General features: G+C 34.4%; 1 protein-coding gene across 2 annotated transcripts; it reads left to right on the forward strand.

The window, feature by feature from the left end:
• The first annotated feature begins 1,438 nt into the window (after window positions 1–1,438).
• LOC149491822 (protease Do-like 7) lies at window positions 1,439–18,018 on the forward strand. 2 transcript variants are annotated; one of them, XM_089717017.1, is made up of 23 exons: window positions 1,439–1,778; window positions 2,683–2,817; window positions 3,791–3,849; window positions 4,653–4,689; window positions 5,240–5,365; window positions 7,715–7,804; window positions 10,165–10,230; window positions 10,333–10,389; window positions 10,467–10,532; window positions 10,825–10,932; window positions 11,748–11,828; window positions 12,305–12,354; window positions 12,780–12,945; window positions 13,234–13,749; window positions 14,467–14,649; window positions 14,722–14,827; window positions 15,113–15,283; window positions 15,364–15,443; window positions 15,522–15,749; window positions 16,639–16,854; window positions 16,946–17,103; window positions 17,454–17,565; window positions 17,642–18,018. In XM_089717017.1, exons 1-23 carry the CDS (start codon window positions 1,728–1,730, stop codon window positions 17,807–17,809), a joined length of 3,030 nt encoding a protein of 1,009 aa, XP_089573143.1. In that variant the 5' UTR covers window positions 1,439–1,727; the 3' UTR covers window positions 17,810–18,018. The 2 variants fall into 2 exon arrangements, with proteins under 2 accessions (XP_089573143.1, XP_089573144.1); XM_089717018.1 differs by lacking the exons at window positions 1,439–1,778; window positions 2,683–2,817; window positions 3,791–3,849; window positions 4,653–4,689; window positions 5,240–5,365 and having other exon boundaries at window positions 7,730–7,793.
• The last annotated feature ends 269 nt before the right edge of the window (window positions 18,019–18,287 follow it).

Here is an 18,287-nt window from a genome sequence, read left to right on the forward strand (position 1 = left end):
GGAATTGAGAACTGATTAGTATTAAATTTGCTTGCAAATTATTGTATTTTTTTAACAATCCATTTCCTTTTAGTTTGTTTCTGTTTCTTTGAAGTAGGGGATTCAGGAGGTTAGACTTTTATGGTATTGGGTTGCCATGAATTCTAATTGGTCCTAATTGTCTGAGTGTTTGCAGTAAAATTGTTATTGAATATAGCATTTTAATTAGTTCCATTTTTAAAATGCTTTTAAATTTACCATAAAAACAAGCATATTCCTTCACACCCCACTTTCTCTTCTGGATTATGAGGTTCCTTTAATGTAGGTTTGATATCGTGGTGATTGCTATATTGCTTATCTCATTGCTGAAGTTTTTGAACTGCCATAATGTCGGTTTGAATATTTCATGTTCTAACTTGAATATCTGATTTTGGAGATTAATATAAGATAGTGATAGTGTTTGGATATGTTCTCGTCAGCAATGAATTTTATTGTGATTATTGTTACGAATTAGTATTAATTCCTTCATATGTTAGAGTGAGATGAGATACTTGCACTGTGAAGGACTTATTACACATTCAGGTTCCACATAAGAAATATTGCAGGTGCCTGGTTCCTGTGAATGAAACTGTGAATTAAATGCTTTGATGAAGAAAAAAGTTAAAGATATTTGGACTAAAGAACTAATAAAACAGAAAAAGAAAAAAAAGGAGAAGGGGTGGGGGGGGTTGGCGGATGTCAAAAACTACTCTCACTTTTGATATGAATAGTTAGGTTTTACATTCTAAAGAAGGGTTCAAGGTTTTTAATCTTGGAAATTTTGGTATGCTGAGACAGAGAACAAGGTATGTTTTTTGCTATTATGTCATGAGAACTTTCAATTACCTGTGGCATGACATGGCTAGAACAGGAAACAATATTTTTTTTTGTGGTAAAAGAAAATACATGCTGCATGTATTTGGAAATCCATACATGGATGCATAGGTATATGTGTGCATATATATGTGGATGCATTTGAAGCGATTATGTTGTCCCACCGCATTGTCCATCATCTCACTTCCTGTTCAGTGACTGCGTCAGCCAAGGTCTTCAGAATAGACGCAAACGCAAATTAGAGGCTCAGCCAGTAGCTACGTGCTTATAGGAAGGATCCACTTCTCTAATCGGAGTTTGAAACTTAGCCAATATCTAGACTCGGTTTAGCTGCTTTACAGATTTGATAATTTGTCTATGGATTGTTCTTGGATTTCTTCTCATGTTTTATTTATTCTATTTTTGCAAAATGTACTACAGGCATTTTATTCAAGAGCTGGCCTTGATAGGATAGGCATTCTGTTTTTTTTGAGAATAAATAACATTGATGAATACACCTTTTGTATGTGTAATGCTATGTTCACTTTATGTGAATAATCAAGCACATAGGGACATTTCTTGCCTAGGCTGGATTTATCTACACCCATCTTACTTTAGGTGGGTTAAACTTGTGATGGATGGGACCCACCTCATGGGTCACATACACCCAGAATAGGCAAGAATTCTCCCAAGCATAGACAATAGAAGCAAGTTGTGAAGGATTACTGTACTTCATATTTCTTGGATGTCTCAGCAAGCAAATGAATGGTGGCTATGTAACATGGAGCCTATTTTCTTTTTGTTAAAAATTTATTAACCTCACTAACCCTCATTTTTTTGTAAGTACTTAATTTACTTTTTATTTTTGATTTGTAGGACCTGTAGTCGCAGAGGCAATGTTCCTAAACCATGAAGAAATTCCAGTACATCCTGTGTATAGAGATCCTGTAAGTAGAATTTTTTTTTTTTAAAGTTGTTTCATGAATTTTTTGTGATCATTTTTCAGTTTTTCATTGTGGTTTCAAATATGCATGATACTTTCCCCAGAATGAAAAACTTTAAAGCAACAATCTCCACAATAAAGCCTTAATCCCAAACTAGTTGAATTTAGAAACTTAAAAACGTTATGAGATTTTTATATGCTAAATGAGTTCAAGAAGTTAAAAATAAGAGACTGATAACTAGGGATTACTATGGTGGCCACAATCCTTGATTTAATATCTACTTTCACAAGTGCAACTCCATCAATTGTTGTCTGATTCATTTTGAAACCTCATTTGTGAGATGGGGAGGATTTGGTGATAGGAAGAAGAAGTTGAGCCAAAAAAAAAAAAAAAAAAACCGCTTTTAACTTGTACATCGAAATGGATTAAAGAAATAAAACCAAATAACTAAGGTGCTGATGCTTTAGAGATGTTTGTCAGATTAAATGGGGAGAATTTGGTGTTAGAAGGGGTGCTGAATTCCTGCAGATTATGCTTTTTTTGGGAGTAATGTGGGCCATTTTTGTGTTTTAATGTATTGTGGGGAAGATGGTTTTCTTAACTTATTTGTGGGCTCTTGAAGAAGTGTCTTTAGGTGCTATTAAGAATGATTGGAGGTTATGTATTAATGGTTTCCATGTGTTTTGCTTAGTTTAGGATGATACTTATCCTTCAAGCTTTAATCCTTATTCTTTTGGCTTAATATTTGTTTATTTGTACAATAAAGTATGCTTTTCCATTGCATCTCTTATAAAAGGTCAAGGGTGGTTCTAGAACGAATTTGGATTTATAATTATTTTTGGGTAAATCTCATTAATGTGTATATCTTTCGTCTTGGTGTGGTTTTAACATTTTCCATGTATCTCAGGTTCATGATTTTGGCTTCTTTCAATATGATCCTAGTGCAATTCAATTTTTAACCTATGAGGAGATTCCTCTTGCTCCTGAGGCAGCTTGTGTTGGACTTGATATCAGGGTCGTCGGTAATGATAGTGGTGAAAAGGTATTTCCTCATGAAGTTCTTTTCTATTCTTAAGATGGTTTTTTTTTTTTTTTTTTTCTACTGTTGAAAGGTTTTCTAAATTTACATTTTATTTGTCCATTTAGAGAGGTTGAAGAATTTAAGTACTTTTTTACAATTTGAAAGTTCTGGATCCAAACACAATTCAAAATTGCAATCAGAGAACCCATGTTACTTACAGAATAATGTCCAAAATACATGAAAGAGAACTGACTATAAAATCGAATTACTTCACTATTAAACAAATCAAGACACGTGTTTGAGATCTCAGGAGAAAAGTTGAACTAGTTATTTCAATGCCAAACATTCTCTTGAGAAAAAATTGCAGTTTATAAAACTTAGGCTAGCTTTTAAATATGCATGTGTACTCTTACACTCTGTTTGGAAAGGGGGGATGTGAGGGTAGGGAAGGAAGGGTGGGACGAGATAATGGAATATTCTCGTTTACTTGTTTGGAAACTAGTGAAAGTGAGGGGGGAGAAGAGTTTTAGGGGTTTTTAGCCTCTTGGGTCCACCTCAATCTATCACCCCAAATTGGGGTGAAAATGAGCTGAAAATTAATGGATTTACAATTTTAGCCCTGTAATTACCTTTTATAAGTGAAGGGCAATATAATAATTTGGACACTAAAAAATTAATTTTTCCTTTTTTCCCTCCTCTTTTCACCTTGTTTTCCAAAACTAGAGGGGATAGCAATTTCCACTCACACGCTTTTGGATCTCTCTATCTTCACCCCCTTCCTTTTCTCCCCCCTCTTGGTTTTTTTCCAAACAAAGTGTTAAATAAATTGAGAGGGCATAGAAATGCATATAGAGGGAAAGTAATCCATGCCGGTAGTTCTTTAAGAAAAAAAATTCAATTGTGCAAGCATCAAACAAGTGAAGGCATTACATACTTGGAGAACTCACAATTTTTTTCACTATTGATATTCCTTTGTTGGTTTGCTGAATTTCAGGTTTCTATTTTGGCTGGTACTCTTGCTCGTCTGGATAGGGATGCTCCGCATTACAAAAAGTATGTGATACATTTGAAAATATTGTCTTTGAATGTCCCCTTCATTGTAGGACAATGCAAATTTGCAATAATAAATAAAATGAATTGTTTTGAAGTTTGAACTTGATTCCTTCCATGATTATTGCACGCATAGTACTCTCATTCTCATTATTATTTTTGGTTTTCTTTTAGCCTGCAAGTTCTTATTCATTGTTTCTTCTTTTAATTTGATGGAAGAGAATATGGGATGAGCTACTGATATCTACCCAAATATATTGCATCTTTGATTTGAAAATGATCTAGAGGATGGTTTACATGAAGTATGAGGTGGAACCAAAACAAAGTTCTGACTATTTCCTTTAACTGGCATAATATATTAGATTGGAAGAGAATATGGGATGAGTTAATGATATCTACCCAAATATATTGCGTCTTTGATTTAAAAATGATCTAGAGAATGGTTTAAATGGAGGATGGTTTAAAACAAAGTTCTGACTATTTCCTTTAACTGGCATAATATAGTGGATCATATTTGTTATGAATAATATGTAACTTAAAATTACTTTTATAATTTAATCTATTGACAATATCTCATGAGTCATAGATGGAAAAGGGATGGATGGATAACAAGTGAATTGGCATTTGTCTTGCAAAAACATACGATAGTTGCCCAGATGTAATTATATAGCAGTCCTTTTGGTATTTATGTCCATATTATTGTGCCATATAACCCTGATAGTCAAACCAAGCACATTATTTTTATTGATGCAATTCTATTATTGTCTTTCTAGAACTCTGTTAACCATGAATGTCTTTTGGTGTAGGGATGGGTATAATGACTTCAATACATTCTACATGCAAGTAAGTAGCTCAATTTTGCATACTAGTTCTACCCGTTGCAGATATATAATTTCAATTAGTTCAATAAGTGGGTCACCAATTATTTTGTTGTTTTTACATGTTGCCATTTTTGACTTGACTTTCTCAACTAGGGTACCTCATGGGTGTTGGGGGTGTGAACCACAATAACCTGTTATTTTTCTGTAGGATTGCAATATATATATATGAGGCCATGGTATAATATTTGTGATGACCGAATGGTTTTGGTCATTTTGGTAAATTTTTTTAATATCTAAATGCTTTGAAATGTTAGGAGTTTAAGAAACTAGTTAATTAGCTTAGCTACATAAATTCGTTGTGAATAGGTTAAATATTTTCATTAGACTGCTTTTGGGATTCCAAATTAAATGTCATATCTTTCTCTAATTTTGTTGAATATATTTATGCTGAGAAACCTTCTGTTGCTTCTGTGGAGCATGTGCTCGTTGTTAATTTGTGGTATATTACTTTGGCACGTTGCATGCATCTTGCTACTCCTTGTTGTTTTGACTTTTGTTTTTCTTATATTTAGGCTGCATCTGGTACTAAAGGTGGTTCGAGTGGCTCCCCAGTGATTGATTGGCAAGGCAGGGCAGTGGCCTTGAACGCTGGCAGCAAGTCTTCTAGTGCTTCTGCATTTTTCTTACCTTTAGAACGTGTGAGTGTTCTATTATTTACAATTTACTAGATACTTGGAATGCCATAAAAAAGGTGTAACTAGAGTGTCTAAGGTTGTGAATTAGTTGTGACCAAAATATTTTCAACACAATAAGAGAAAAAATTGCTGTGAAGCAAGGTGAAGGAGAAAATTGCTGAGGGAAGTTAAAATAGATATTTAGAAATGGGGAGGGCTAACCATGCAGAGCCACAACGTACTACCTGGATTGGTGGAGTCGAGAAAGTCATTTTGGGGTTACTCTTTGGCTGTCATCAACTTCCACAATGATGTAAGGAAATGTTTAGGTTGTCTTCTTCTTCATCTCACTCGCCAAGTTCCTCAATGGCATGAAACCTTTAGGTTTATTTATCATATCTAAGTTATACACTTGAGGAGCATCTTTTTTATGTTTAGTGATTAATGTAGTCATGGGGTGTGCCCAAGTGAACGCACCTTAGGCCAAGGATTGATCACATGTTAGGCTTTGGCTTTGCACTTTTGAAATGGGCATGTTGAAGGTGCTGTAATTGATTAATAACTTTAATGCGTTAGTATATTAACTTTAGATACTGACCTTTGTTTTATAGAAGTCTTAAGAACAGGAAGCTCACATCAAGTGCCCTAAGTTGTGTTGTGGTTTCTGTCTTATGTGTGCCTCTTCATAGTAACATATCATGAAAGTCTGATATGTATGCTCCTCATATTAGGCCTGTTTTTCTCTGCATGTTTAAACCCATGCATCCGTAATTGTCAAAATCGCGAGTTAAATTGCATGATTTGTGAGTTTACAAGTCAAAATCAAAGAATCAATTGACATGTACCTAAAATCAAATATGGATAAAATCGCATAATATTGCCTGAAAAAGGTTAAAATCATTGAACAATTTTATGATGTTACTATTTTTTGTTCTTAATATCTTAACTATATTTTATTTTTTAAATGTCATTTTATTAAAATATTATTCTTTCCGTCCCATTTTGTTTACATGGCTTGATAAAACACGCATATCAAGAATTTAGTTAATAAAAATTATTTTGCCTTTTTTTTTATCTTTAACTCATTAAGATATTAATAAAAGTTATTCATTTGATGAACAATCATTAAGGTTATTATTGGAAAAATAATTGTTAAAATATATAAATTTGGAAACCTTGCAAACATTTTGGGACATTCCAAAAAGGAATAACAAGCGAACAAAATGGGACAGAGGGAGTATTGTTTATGATATCTAAAACCTTTATGATCCTAGTTTACATTTGGTTTTATCAACATCTCTCTCTTTGATCCTAGGTGAAAAAACGATTTTCATAACCATGCATATTACTTTTATTTTCTGTTGATTTGTTAATATTTGTTTTGTATCTGAAAGGGGTATTCAAGACAGAAACCTTACTTTTTAGCTGCCAAAATAAGATACATTTATATCCAGCAGCTAGTTCGATCTTTTGGTTGAATTTTTCTTTTTTTCTTTTTTTTTTTTTTTTTTTTTTTTTTTTTTTTTTGTGGAAAAAAGGCTGAAGGCATAAAAAGAATATAGTCTAGAATATATCAGAAGAGTACAAAGAGTGCACAAGAAAACACAAGCCTTGCTGCTGTAAAGATGAGAAGTTACAACTGGATTCTGCATCATGAATCGATTAATTTGAATTATTTAATTAGTTGTAGTGAAGTATGAGCACTCTCGACCATGTGTAAGTGGCTTGAAAGACAGGAAGATTCATATAGCAGACCTTAGTTAGTTGTCATTGGCTGTCTTATGTTTCTATTTATTAATAACAAATGATCTAAAAGTTCCTGTTTCAAAAATTTCTTTCCCGCAAAAAGTATTTCAAATTCTTTTCCTCTTTATAATTTGCACTACTATTAGTTTGATCAGAGCGGATATTGGAAACAACGGATTCATATAGCTGATCCCTACTAGTTTGGGACAAAGGCTTAGTTATTGTTGTCATTGTTGTTGCGCAGACAAGTAGATGCCAAAACTATGACAATCCTTGGCCAAAGTCATGGTTTACTCCTTTGAGTTTCAAATGGATTCTGGTAGCTGCATTGTTTCCCTTTCAATTATTATTGAATTTTTGAGTTAGTTTAAGGATCGGTACTTGAAATTTATCAGCTGGTGGCATTATGCATTCATGTTGTTGAAAAACTAACTAAGCAAACTGCCTGGTACCCTAGCTGGTAAAGGGAATAGCTGATAGCAGCAGCCCAGTATAATTTAGGATAACCTAAAATTTAAAAAGATTGTGGAATTGGCTATCCTATTAAAGAACAGATGGGAAATCAAAGCTTTTTACACACACCTGATTGGATCTCTTCTCAAATTTACAATGTCATTTGATTTGCAGGTTGTAAGGGCTCTAAGATTTCTGCAGAAGGGGAGAGATTCTTATGCAAATAAATGGGCAGCTGTAACTATACCTCGTGGTACGCTTCAGGTTTGTTGTTGATGTTATCCTTGTAGAGTTTTTGGTCAAATATACTTTACCTTTAACATTTCCAAAAGTAAAATCTTGCAAACCAAAAGGTTGAACATCTGTCTGCAGGTTGGGCATGATTTCTTTTATTGCTAATTTATGTCAATAGAAATTGATACTTCCACTATATAACTCTTGCAATTTGCTGAAAGTCAGCACATCTCTTTTCTTCCTGTCCCTGTTTAAAGTGAAATATTTTGCAGCAGTCATATGAATTATAAAACTTTCTTTTTATTATTCATGTAAAACTGGTATCTGCACTGTGCTACTTTTAAACATATTTTATTCTTTTTAGGGCTGGTTTGGGCCGTTTGGCCTTATAATGTAAGTATCTTACATTGCGAATTGTGGATCTAGATATAGACAGATTTAATGGAAAATCAAATTGAGGGTCATATTGCTACTTATTATGGGGTTCTTTTCCTTGTAAGCTATTTTGAATTTCTGGAAATAAGAGCTTATTAGAGTACAACGAACAAAACCACCACCTTTAGAGGAAAGAAACAAAAAACACCTTTCCTTTTAGAGGAATACTGATTTCGTTTTCTAGTTAGTATGCTAGAGGGATTCTTTTATACCAGGTAGTGGCACTTTAGGGAAATCCAAATTAAATACAAAGGACATGAACAAAACTAATGTTAACTACACAAAAAGGAAAACTAATTCCTTATTCTAAGCTACCCATAAAAGAAACAAGAGAAAACTATAAAGAAAAACTAAATATAATTGGCGTCTTTATTTGTCTGCACATTTCTTGTGCCTCTGAGAAAATATGCACAGTCTTGGTCAAAGGGAACTACCTTCATTAAACTCTGTTCACTGGCTTGCTGCTGCTCCTAATCCCAACATTTTACTGCATTATTTTTTGGACCCTTAGATAGGGAATGCATCTCCTTATAAATCCTAAAAGAAGAATGGACAAATCATGCTTTACACGCTTGATAGAAGCCAAAAAAAAAAAGTCCCTAACTTTTGGTCATGCATGACTACTTGATGTGGGAATAGTTTACTATATCATTACAGGATTACTTGCAAATATGGGATACCTAACATCTCTGAACTTTTGAGAAATTCCTTGTGATGAAGCTTAAATGATTTGCATGGAATATGAGAGTTGCAAGTTGACAGAACCACTAAATGTAATTTAATGATATAGATATTCTATTCTAGTGTGGTAATGATATTTGTCCAGGAAATGAGTTCAAGCATATAAAACTTTGTTAATCCTATTACTCCTTCGAGAGATGGAGTACCTTGGGTTGGGTAGTTGATGAACAGGTTTGGTTAGTAAATTCACTATGCGTGACAGGTTCAGCGGTCTGGGTACCCGCTATATGATACTCGTTTAAGGCTTAAAAAATTTTAATTTTCGGTGGAGGTGAGATTTAAACCCATGACCTCTTCGAGATATTAAAACCACTTACTATTAAGCTTCTCTAAATAACTTTGTTAATATTATGGCACATAAAAGTTATATTTTAATTTTTTTAATAATAGTTATATTTATAATCGGTGAAATACAAATATTTTGAATAGTGATTATGTAATTCCTCATATATAATATTTGAGTTGAACTATGTAATTCCTTATATGTAAATAATTTAGTCATTAATTACATAATGACTTATGTGGAGTAAGACGTTTTATGTACATAAAAAAATATGATTTAGATATTAGACTTATAACTATGCATATGCATATGCATATTAGTATTATGAATACATATATCATTAATTTACCTATTCTATATGAATTAACTATACATAAAGAATATAATCAAACATAAATAATTGAAATAACTATTTAAGTAGGATGGATTGATAAAGAAATTTAAAGCCGTCGAATGAGAAGGTCTATACTATTACAATTTGACTGGCTGTTACGCACAATATCGAGTTTTGGGAAGAGAAGAAATGATATGTCCACAAGCCTAGTATGGCAGAGTTGAGCTTAACTAGTAAGGATGTTTGGAAGTTCAGAAAGGATTGGATAAGAAATGAGTTCATTTATGGGAAGGCTATGATGCACATCCAATTAGAGAATCAACGGAGATGGTTTGGATGTCTATCATTGGCTGATTAATGCTGGTTGGGAAGTTAAACATATCAAAGTTGTGAGTAGAATAAATGAGGGGTAGACCTAGGATGATGAGGGGCGAAGTACTTTAGGACAATTGCTTTATTATGTTAAATGAAATGTTTAAGCTAAAGTGAACATTTTGTGATAACCAGATGGTGGTTGTTGATGCCATGCAAGTACTTCTACATAATGATAGAGGGATTATCATTTTATGATTTAGCATTGATTTTTTTGTTGTCTAGGTGACATTTCTCCACAAAGGATTTGATGAGATACGCCGACTTGGTCTCCAAAGTGAAACTGAGCAGGTATCTAGTTCTTAAGTATTTCTTTATTCTTTTGTTGAAATGGATAAAAGCTATGAAGGTTAGTGGTTCATGGGTACCTTATTGTTCTTTTGACTGCTTTAGATGGTACGGCATGCATCTCCACCAGGGGAAACTGGAATGCTCGTAGTTGACTCTGTGGTGAGTGAAGATATTGCCTAAATTCTTGAAGCAAAAGAATAGAAGGAAAGTGTAGATAATGTTGCCACTTTTTTCAGGTACCAGGTGGCCCCGCTCATACACAGTTGGAGCCAGGTGATGTGCTTGTTCGAGTGAATGGTGAAGTAAGTCATGGATTTAATCACATGGAACTCAATGCTTTATTGCAATTATGTTTTTCTAGATGAGTTTAGGTATTTTAATTGCTGGAGTTATTTTTTTATTATTAATTGCTATCATTATTAAAGATTACGAACTGAAATTGATGCTCTCCTTCATTTCTACTTCTCTCTCTCTCTCTCTCTCTCTCTCTCGCTCTCTCTATCTATCTTTTGTGCCTCTTAGGCTTTAACAAACATTTGATTTTTGCTCTCTTTCTGGCATGTCGTCCTGTAATATAATTTTATCTTATGGCAGGTAACTACACAATTTCTTAAGCTGGAGAGTTTGCTTGATGACTATGTTGACCAGAAGATTGAGTTACAGATTGAAAGGGGTGGCACTTCCTTGACCGTCAATTTGGTGGTAAGACTTATTCTTGGCTCCGGCTAACATATTTTCTCCTTATTCTTCTTTCTCTTTAAATTCTTGATATTTGTTACGAACATTTGTTGATTCTTCATTTTTCATAGGAGAATGTTTGAATAAGTTGATTGGTCAAAATTTGAATTCTACCAACTTCATATTTGCTTGATCCTGGTGCAGCATCACGTTTAATGGATGTGCAGATTCATCAATTCAGCAAAACTTGCAAGAAAAACCCTAGTTTTCTGGATATGATGTCAGAATCTATTATAATGGACAAACTAGAGAGCATTAAGTAATTCAGTTAATGATAGAACTGCTGTGTTGATTACTTTCTTGTTAGCACAATGAATTACTAGAAAGTGTGCTTTCTGTGGGCCTTTAAAACAGTTGTCAATTTGTGCCAAAAATGGAGCAGATAAGCTTACAACATTAAAAGGCCATTCCAAATGGAGATTGGCAATTTAGTGAATGTTTATTGTTTTGACAGATAATTTCTTTCACAATCAATTGCTGGTTTTTCTGCACGTTTCCTTGTTTACCATATTAAATATCTATCTGTTTGCGTGCGTACGATCCAAATTTGCCTTTGACATTTCAGCATGCATGAATTTCTGAAATGGGGCTATTGATTGTAAACTCATTTCTCATTAGTGTTGCAGTAAAGGTCCTGCAAAAGAATATGTGCATGTTTGTTTTAGAATGTCTGTTCTTTTGTGGTGGCCTTTGCTGGTTTGTTATTATGCTCTTTTGTCCTTAAGCTGTGATCTCATATCTTTTCTTATGTAACAGTTTTTAACCTATTTATGCTTCAGGTTCAGGATTTGCATTCAATAACTCCTGACTATTTCTTAGAAGTAAGCGGTGCTGTGATACACCCTTTGTCTTACCAACAGGTATGTCGAATTTTGCAGCCTTCTCTGTAATATTTTTCTTTATCACATATTGGATTCTCCGTTTCACTCAATTTATCATAGGGTTGAGCAAGTTTGGATGTATAATATTGAAGCGCTCAGTTTGTTGCTGACCAGTTGGGCAGCTGATGTATTTCATGTAGTTAACATAGTGTGCCGCGTATCTGCCTTCCATATTTTTTGGAGTATTATTCTACATGGTCTGTAGAACATACCATAAATTCTACTGACATTTTTCTGTTGTACATTTTAAGTAGCATCATCTTTGATCTTGCTACCTTACTTGGAGCATATTCTTTTCTATAAGTGATTCCTTTTCCTTGACTTGGTTAATTCACTCTTCCTTTGAACTTAACTAGAGTGTACTGTGTAGAGTCAGATTTGCCTGGGATTGATTTGCAGTCTTATCTATCTTATTATTGTCAACATCTTGAAATTTTACCTTTTGTTTCAAACAGGCTAGAAATTTTCGTTTCCAATGCGGCCTGGTGTACGTTGCGGAACCTGGGTAGGTTTTATTAAATTCATGCTGATATTCTGCTTGTATCACATCTGTTTACTTCTGTATATTAAACGCATTACTTTTGCATTTTTTATTTGTGATTACTCTTTATTTATGTTAACCACAAAAAGAAAGATTTCAATCATAATCTGATATCTGAACTGAATGCATTGCCAGCAATTCTGATCAATGATCCAATGGAAATTAAAATTTTTCTATGAAGTTTAAGAAAGTTGGTAGGCCTTCTATTAGCTGGCTTAAGTTAGAGTAGCTTGTGTTTATTCATCAATATTCAGTCTTTTGACCATACTTGTAGATGTTTAATGTCAATAATTACAGTGAACTGAAGCAATAATGACTAATCTCACAACACCTCATGGAAATATTACAAACGCCCTTTTAAACAATATTGTTTCATTTGCTTGTTGCAGATATATGCTATTTCGAGCTGGAGTTCCTCGCCATGCAATCATTAAGAAGTTTGCTGGTGAGGAGATATCACGGCTTGATGAACTAATTTCTGTTCTCTCTAAGCTGTCCAGGGGTGCTAGAGTTCCATTAGAATATGTTAGCTACACAGATCGTTATCGAAGTAAGGTATGAGATAGCTATCTATTTACCCTTTTGGATTTAGGTAGATAACGTTGTTCCAGTTTTTAATTAAGGGAAATTGTAGAGCAATTCAGTAACTTAACAAGTTGCTGCTCTTCCTCACCTTGCTTTGAATGGCCAAATGCATGCAATGTGAGTGTTATTGATTGTAATTAAAAATGAGCTTTGGGCTGTTGAGTAAATAGTGAAGTCTCTTCACAAGAATATCAGTCTGTGTGGAGTGACACTAAGTATGAGGATATTGGTTTAAATTTGTTGGTTCCTGTGATGCAGTCTGTCCTTGTTACAGTCGATCGCCATGAATGGTATGCCCCTCCACAGATATACACTCGTGATGACAGTTCTGGTTTGTGGACGGCAAAGCCTGCCTTTCAACTTGAGTCACTGCAAGTTTCATCTCATGCTAATGATATGGCACAGGGCCCAACTAGCCAAACTATTTTGCTGAGTGGAGGGGCAACTCATATGGAACATGTAAATCAAGGTGATAACCCAGAATTGACTGACGGTGTTACCAGTATGGAAACCAGTTTTGAACATTCTTCTGTGGAACCACATTCTCGGGATGAATCTGATGTAGGAACAAAGAAGCGGAGGGTATCAGATTTATCTGCCAATGGAATTGCTGTTGCTGACTCTTCCTTACAGATTGAAAGTACAGAAGTGAGGTTGGATAATCCAAGGACCGTGGAAGATGAAGTTTTAAGAGACTATCAAGGTGCAACGGCAGCAGCAGCTAATGCATCACTTGCAGAGAGTGTGATAGAACCCACTCTTGTAATGTTTGAGGTAAAACTTGATCCAATCTATGTTATTATTGTCTGCAATCAACCAATCTCTTTTGTTAGTTGAGTTGATTTCTTGTGATATGACTCTTGTTTTTGTTTCCTTGTTAGTCTATCACATGTTTTCATTATTTAAATATTTTTTTAACCAATATGGCTCCTTTATTTTCTTGTACTGATTAAGCTGGTGAAGCAGTAGGCTTAGAAAAATGGCTTAACCTTACGTTACAAATGAATTTTTTCATCCCTCCTGTTCCTTTTCAGCTTATATGTTTTTGAATGTCCTCTGCTCCATTGAGTATGTTTCAGTGTGAAAGTAACCTTGTAGTTCTTGTTGCATTCACAATATTTGATAGTAAAAATAGTACTAGTGGAATCTGATCATCTTTACTTCACATTGGTTTAGATGTTATTACCAAACATAAGCATGCCATTATATGTTTCCATCTAATAGACTTTATATACAATGGCATTTCTGCAAAATAGCTCCTCTCTTAGTTTGTGTTCTGATTCCTGAAGCGCCAATCTATCTTCAGTATATTGTGTTAGAGGTTTAAAAGGCACTATTTTCTGTTACCATTTTATTTAGGTATTCTTTTTGCTATATTAGCAAAACTAGCATGAGTCCTTCAAAGTTTTCTATTCTGTCTGCCTTATGAGATCTTATTTACTTGTAAAAAAAATAATATCTAACATGACTTGTTGACATGTATAACTGCAGGTTCATGTTCCACCATCAATTATGCTTGATGGTGTCCATTCACAACATTTTTTTGGTACTGGTGTTGTTATTTATCATTCTCAAGATATGGGATTGGTTGCAGTTGATAGGAATACGGTTGCAATATCCGCATCAGATGTGATGCTGTCATTTGCTGCATTTCCAATTGAAATTCCAGGGGAGGTAAATTCTTTACTAGCAAGTGATACTGAATGAAAGCATATTGTTTTGACTGATTCGTGTGTACCACTCCAGGTGGTTTTTCTTCATCCCGTTCATAATTTTGCTCTTATTGCTTATGACCCCTCGGCCCTTGGAGCTGTTGGTGCCTCAATGGTTCGAGCTGCTGAATTGCTTCCTGGTAGGTTCACCTATACAGCTTTCTGTATTTTCAGCGCTAAAGTTGTCTTTATGTTTTAAGTGTGTACTATATGACTTAGATTCTGATGTTCTCTATTTTTGCTTGGTTCAAATTTTTATCCCCAATTCTTAATCAGGACATCTTTGGTTCAGTTGGTTAGCAAAATTTGTTTTTCAAGTGGAATTTTTTGTTATTCCTTCCTATGAATTCATTTCTGAGTACACTTGTGTCTTCTTTCTTTGGAAATGCTTGCTTTTAAGGACTGATATTTATGTTCTTGGATAGAGCCGACATTACGTCGTGGGGATTCGGTCTATCTTGTGGGTTTAAGTAGAAGCCTACAAGCAACATCAAGAAAATCGATTGTTACCAACCCTTGTGCTGCTTTGAATATTGGCTCAGCTGATTGTCCTCGTTATAGAGCAACAAATATGGAAGTCATAGAACTTGATACTGGTAAGGAATTACATCATAATGAACCAAAATTGAGCTTTGATCTTGTGTTTTAAATCTTCTACTCTAATGGCATCTTCCAGACTTTGGGAGCACATTTTCGGGAGTGCTAACTGATGAGCATGGAAGGGTTCAAGCAATCTGGGGAAGCTTTTCAACTCAGGTATAGCTATTAGTTAGTTGCCATTACCCATGTCTATTCTGAGATCGTGACGTTATGATGCTTTGGTTTTTATTCCAGTTGAAATACGGTTGCAATACCTCAGAAGATCATCAATTTGTTAGAGGCATCCCTATTTATAAAATCAGCCAAGTTCTTGACAAAATTGTACGTGGTGCAAATGGACTACCTCTTCTCATTAATGGTGTCAGAAGGCCAATGCCACTTGTCAGGATTTTGGAGGTTGAGCTTTATCCTACTTTGCTTTCAAAGGCTAGGAGTTTTGGTTTGAGTGATGATTGGGTCCAGGTATATGTTTTTCTGTACAACTAATATGCTCTCTTTCTTGGGAAACATCAATTTTTTTCCATTTGAATTTCTGAAGATGTAAGAGAAAACAATCTTTCTAATTTTCTCATTTTCTCATTTAAGTACTTTGTCAAAATGTAGCATTCACAGGATTTCAGTGAACAATATTTTGATATCGGCTATTAAGTTATCCTAAAACATAAATTTTTTATATGGTTAAAGCCGAGTAATTGAAATTAATACTCATGTTCTATCTAGATTTAATATGACATTTATGGTGCATAGATTTGTGGAATTTGATAGTTTTTATCGTTTGTCAACTGAATGTCTCTTATCTTTGCAATTTCTTCTATGCCCTTTGGCTAACCTGACATTTGTGACTAACTTGATAATAACCAATATATTTCACTCAGTAAATTTACAGAATTTCAAGCTTTATCATTTTGTTAGTCTAGATACTGCATTGATTCTTAGATAAGATACCATCAACCTATTTTTGAACTTCATAGATAAGTTACCATCAACCTATTTTTGAACTTCACTTATTTGAGGGATGGCAAAACCGGATCCATTTAAATTTGGCTTTAAAAAAAAAAAACCCGATCCTCTCATTGAGCGTCCCTTTTGTTTACTTTTAAGCTAAGCCTATGTTTTTTTTTTCTTTAATTTTTTTTAGAATAGAACCCACTCCAAACCTAATCCACTCTGATACGGAGCAGATGTTGGGGTGAGTGGGCGAGTATATATTTAATCTTGCGGGTAGATACAGCTATAAGAAAACCTGCCCCGCACCCGACCTATTGTCATACCTAATTTATATATTTATTCAAGTATAGGAAATGGCTAGCTTCTCGAAGTTGTCAATTGACTAGTTTAATATGTCTTCTAGGCTCTTGTCAAGAAAGATCCAATTAGACGACAAGTTTTACGTGTTAAAGGATGTTTGGCTGGATCAAAAGCTGAAAACCTATTAGAACAAGGGGATATGGTTTTGGCAGTCAACAAAGAGCCTGTTACTTGCTTCCGAGACATAGAAAATGCTTGCCAAGCTTTAGATGAGAGTGGTGGCCATGAAGGGAATCTTAACATGACCATTTTTCGACAGGCAAGAAACTGTATGCTATGTATTCTTCAATTTTTCTGCTCTCATTTGCTTATAAAGGTAAATGATGTGAACATGTTCTTTGTGTTTCCAGGGACGTGAAATTGATCTTCTTGTAGGAACAGATGTTAGGGATGGGAATGGTACAACACGTGTAATAAATTGGTGTGGTTGCATTGTTCAGGATCCTCATCCAGCAGTCCGTGCTCTTGGATTTCTTCCTGAAGAAGGTCATGGTGTATACGTGGCTAGGTAAGGCTTTTGCTTGAGTTTGCAAAATATTGTAACTTTCTTTAATTTGAAATAGCCATGAGAACAGAGTTCCTGTGACCGACAGGAATTATACTGTTTCCTGTATTGAGTTTTTCCTTGAAGCATTAACGTGCTAGCTTATCCACCTCTAAACTGGGTGTGGCAAAGCTTCATTAGTTCCCAGATTCCCAGAGCATATATAAAGTAGTATCTTTCCAAATAACCTTCAGTCCTGGCCAATAATAGCTTGTTCTTTTTTAAATCAGCCCTGACCACCGAGCAACTTTTATTTAATGATTTGTGTTGTAAAATTTCAGCCAATGATTCGTTTTTTTGTTCTTGGGTTTTAGGTGGTGTCATGGAAGCCCTGTACACAGATATTGTCTATATGCTCTTCAATGGATTGTTGAAATTAATGGAAAACCAACACCTGATTTAGATGCTTTTATTAATGTGACAAAGGTAATATCTTTATTAGTTAAATGTTGAGTTGTGATAACGCATAGTTTTTGCTAATGGTAGTATTAAAACTTATCAGGAATTGGGGCATGGTGAGTTCGTCAGAGTAAGAACTGTCCACCTTAATGGGAAGCCTCGAGTGTTGACATTGAAGCAAGATCTGCATTACTGGCCTACATGGGAATTGAGATTTGACCCCAATACTGCAATGTGGAGTAGACAAACGATCAAGGAATTGGATAAATAAAAAAGGAGTCTGTGCACATACACTTTACTTTAGGAAGGAGAAGGAATAACAAATCATGTAAAGGCTATTGGTAATGGGTGTATATCATATTAGTTTTTACATTTAAAAATATAATGACCACTTATTAGCAAAACTCCTATATTTTGAATTGAATAAGGGAAAATTATAATGTTTTAGGCCTTTATCTATTATTATTATTTTTTTTTTTTTTTTTTTGCTTTATTATGCAACTTTTGCCAAATTTACTGTTTATCCTGTGAAACTTTCCTCTCGCTCTTGTATTTTCTCTGACTAGGCATGCACACAGTCCGAACAACCTGATCCAACCAAATTCAATCTGATGGATTGGAAATCATAATGGCTTGGTTGGGTCAAATTCTTTATGGTTCACGGGTTGAATTGAATCATGGTTTGAATGGATAATCTTGTAAATCTGACCTAATCTGGAAAAATTAACAAATGTAATTTTTTGAATTTT

Source organism: Jatropha curcas, unplaced genomic scaffold (genome assembly GCF_041381405.1).
Source record: "Jatropha curcas cultivar XTBG-Jc1 unplaced genomic scaffold, XTBG_Jcur_1.0 HiC_scaffold_507_pilon, whole genome shotgun sequence".
Taxonomy (NCBI): Eukaryota; Viridiplantae; Streptophyta; class Magnoliopsida; order Malpighiales; family Euphorbiaceae; genus Jatropha; species Jatropha curcas.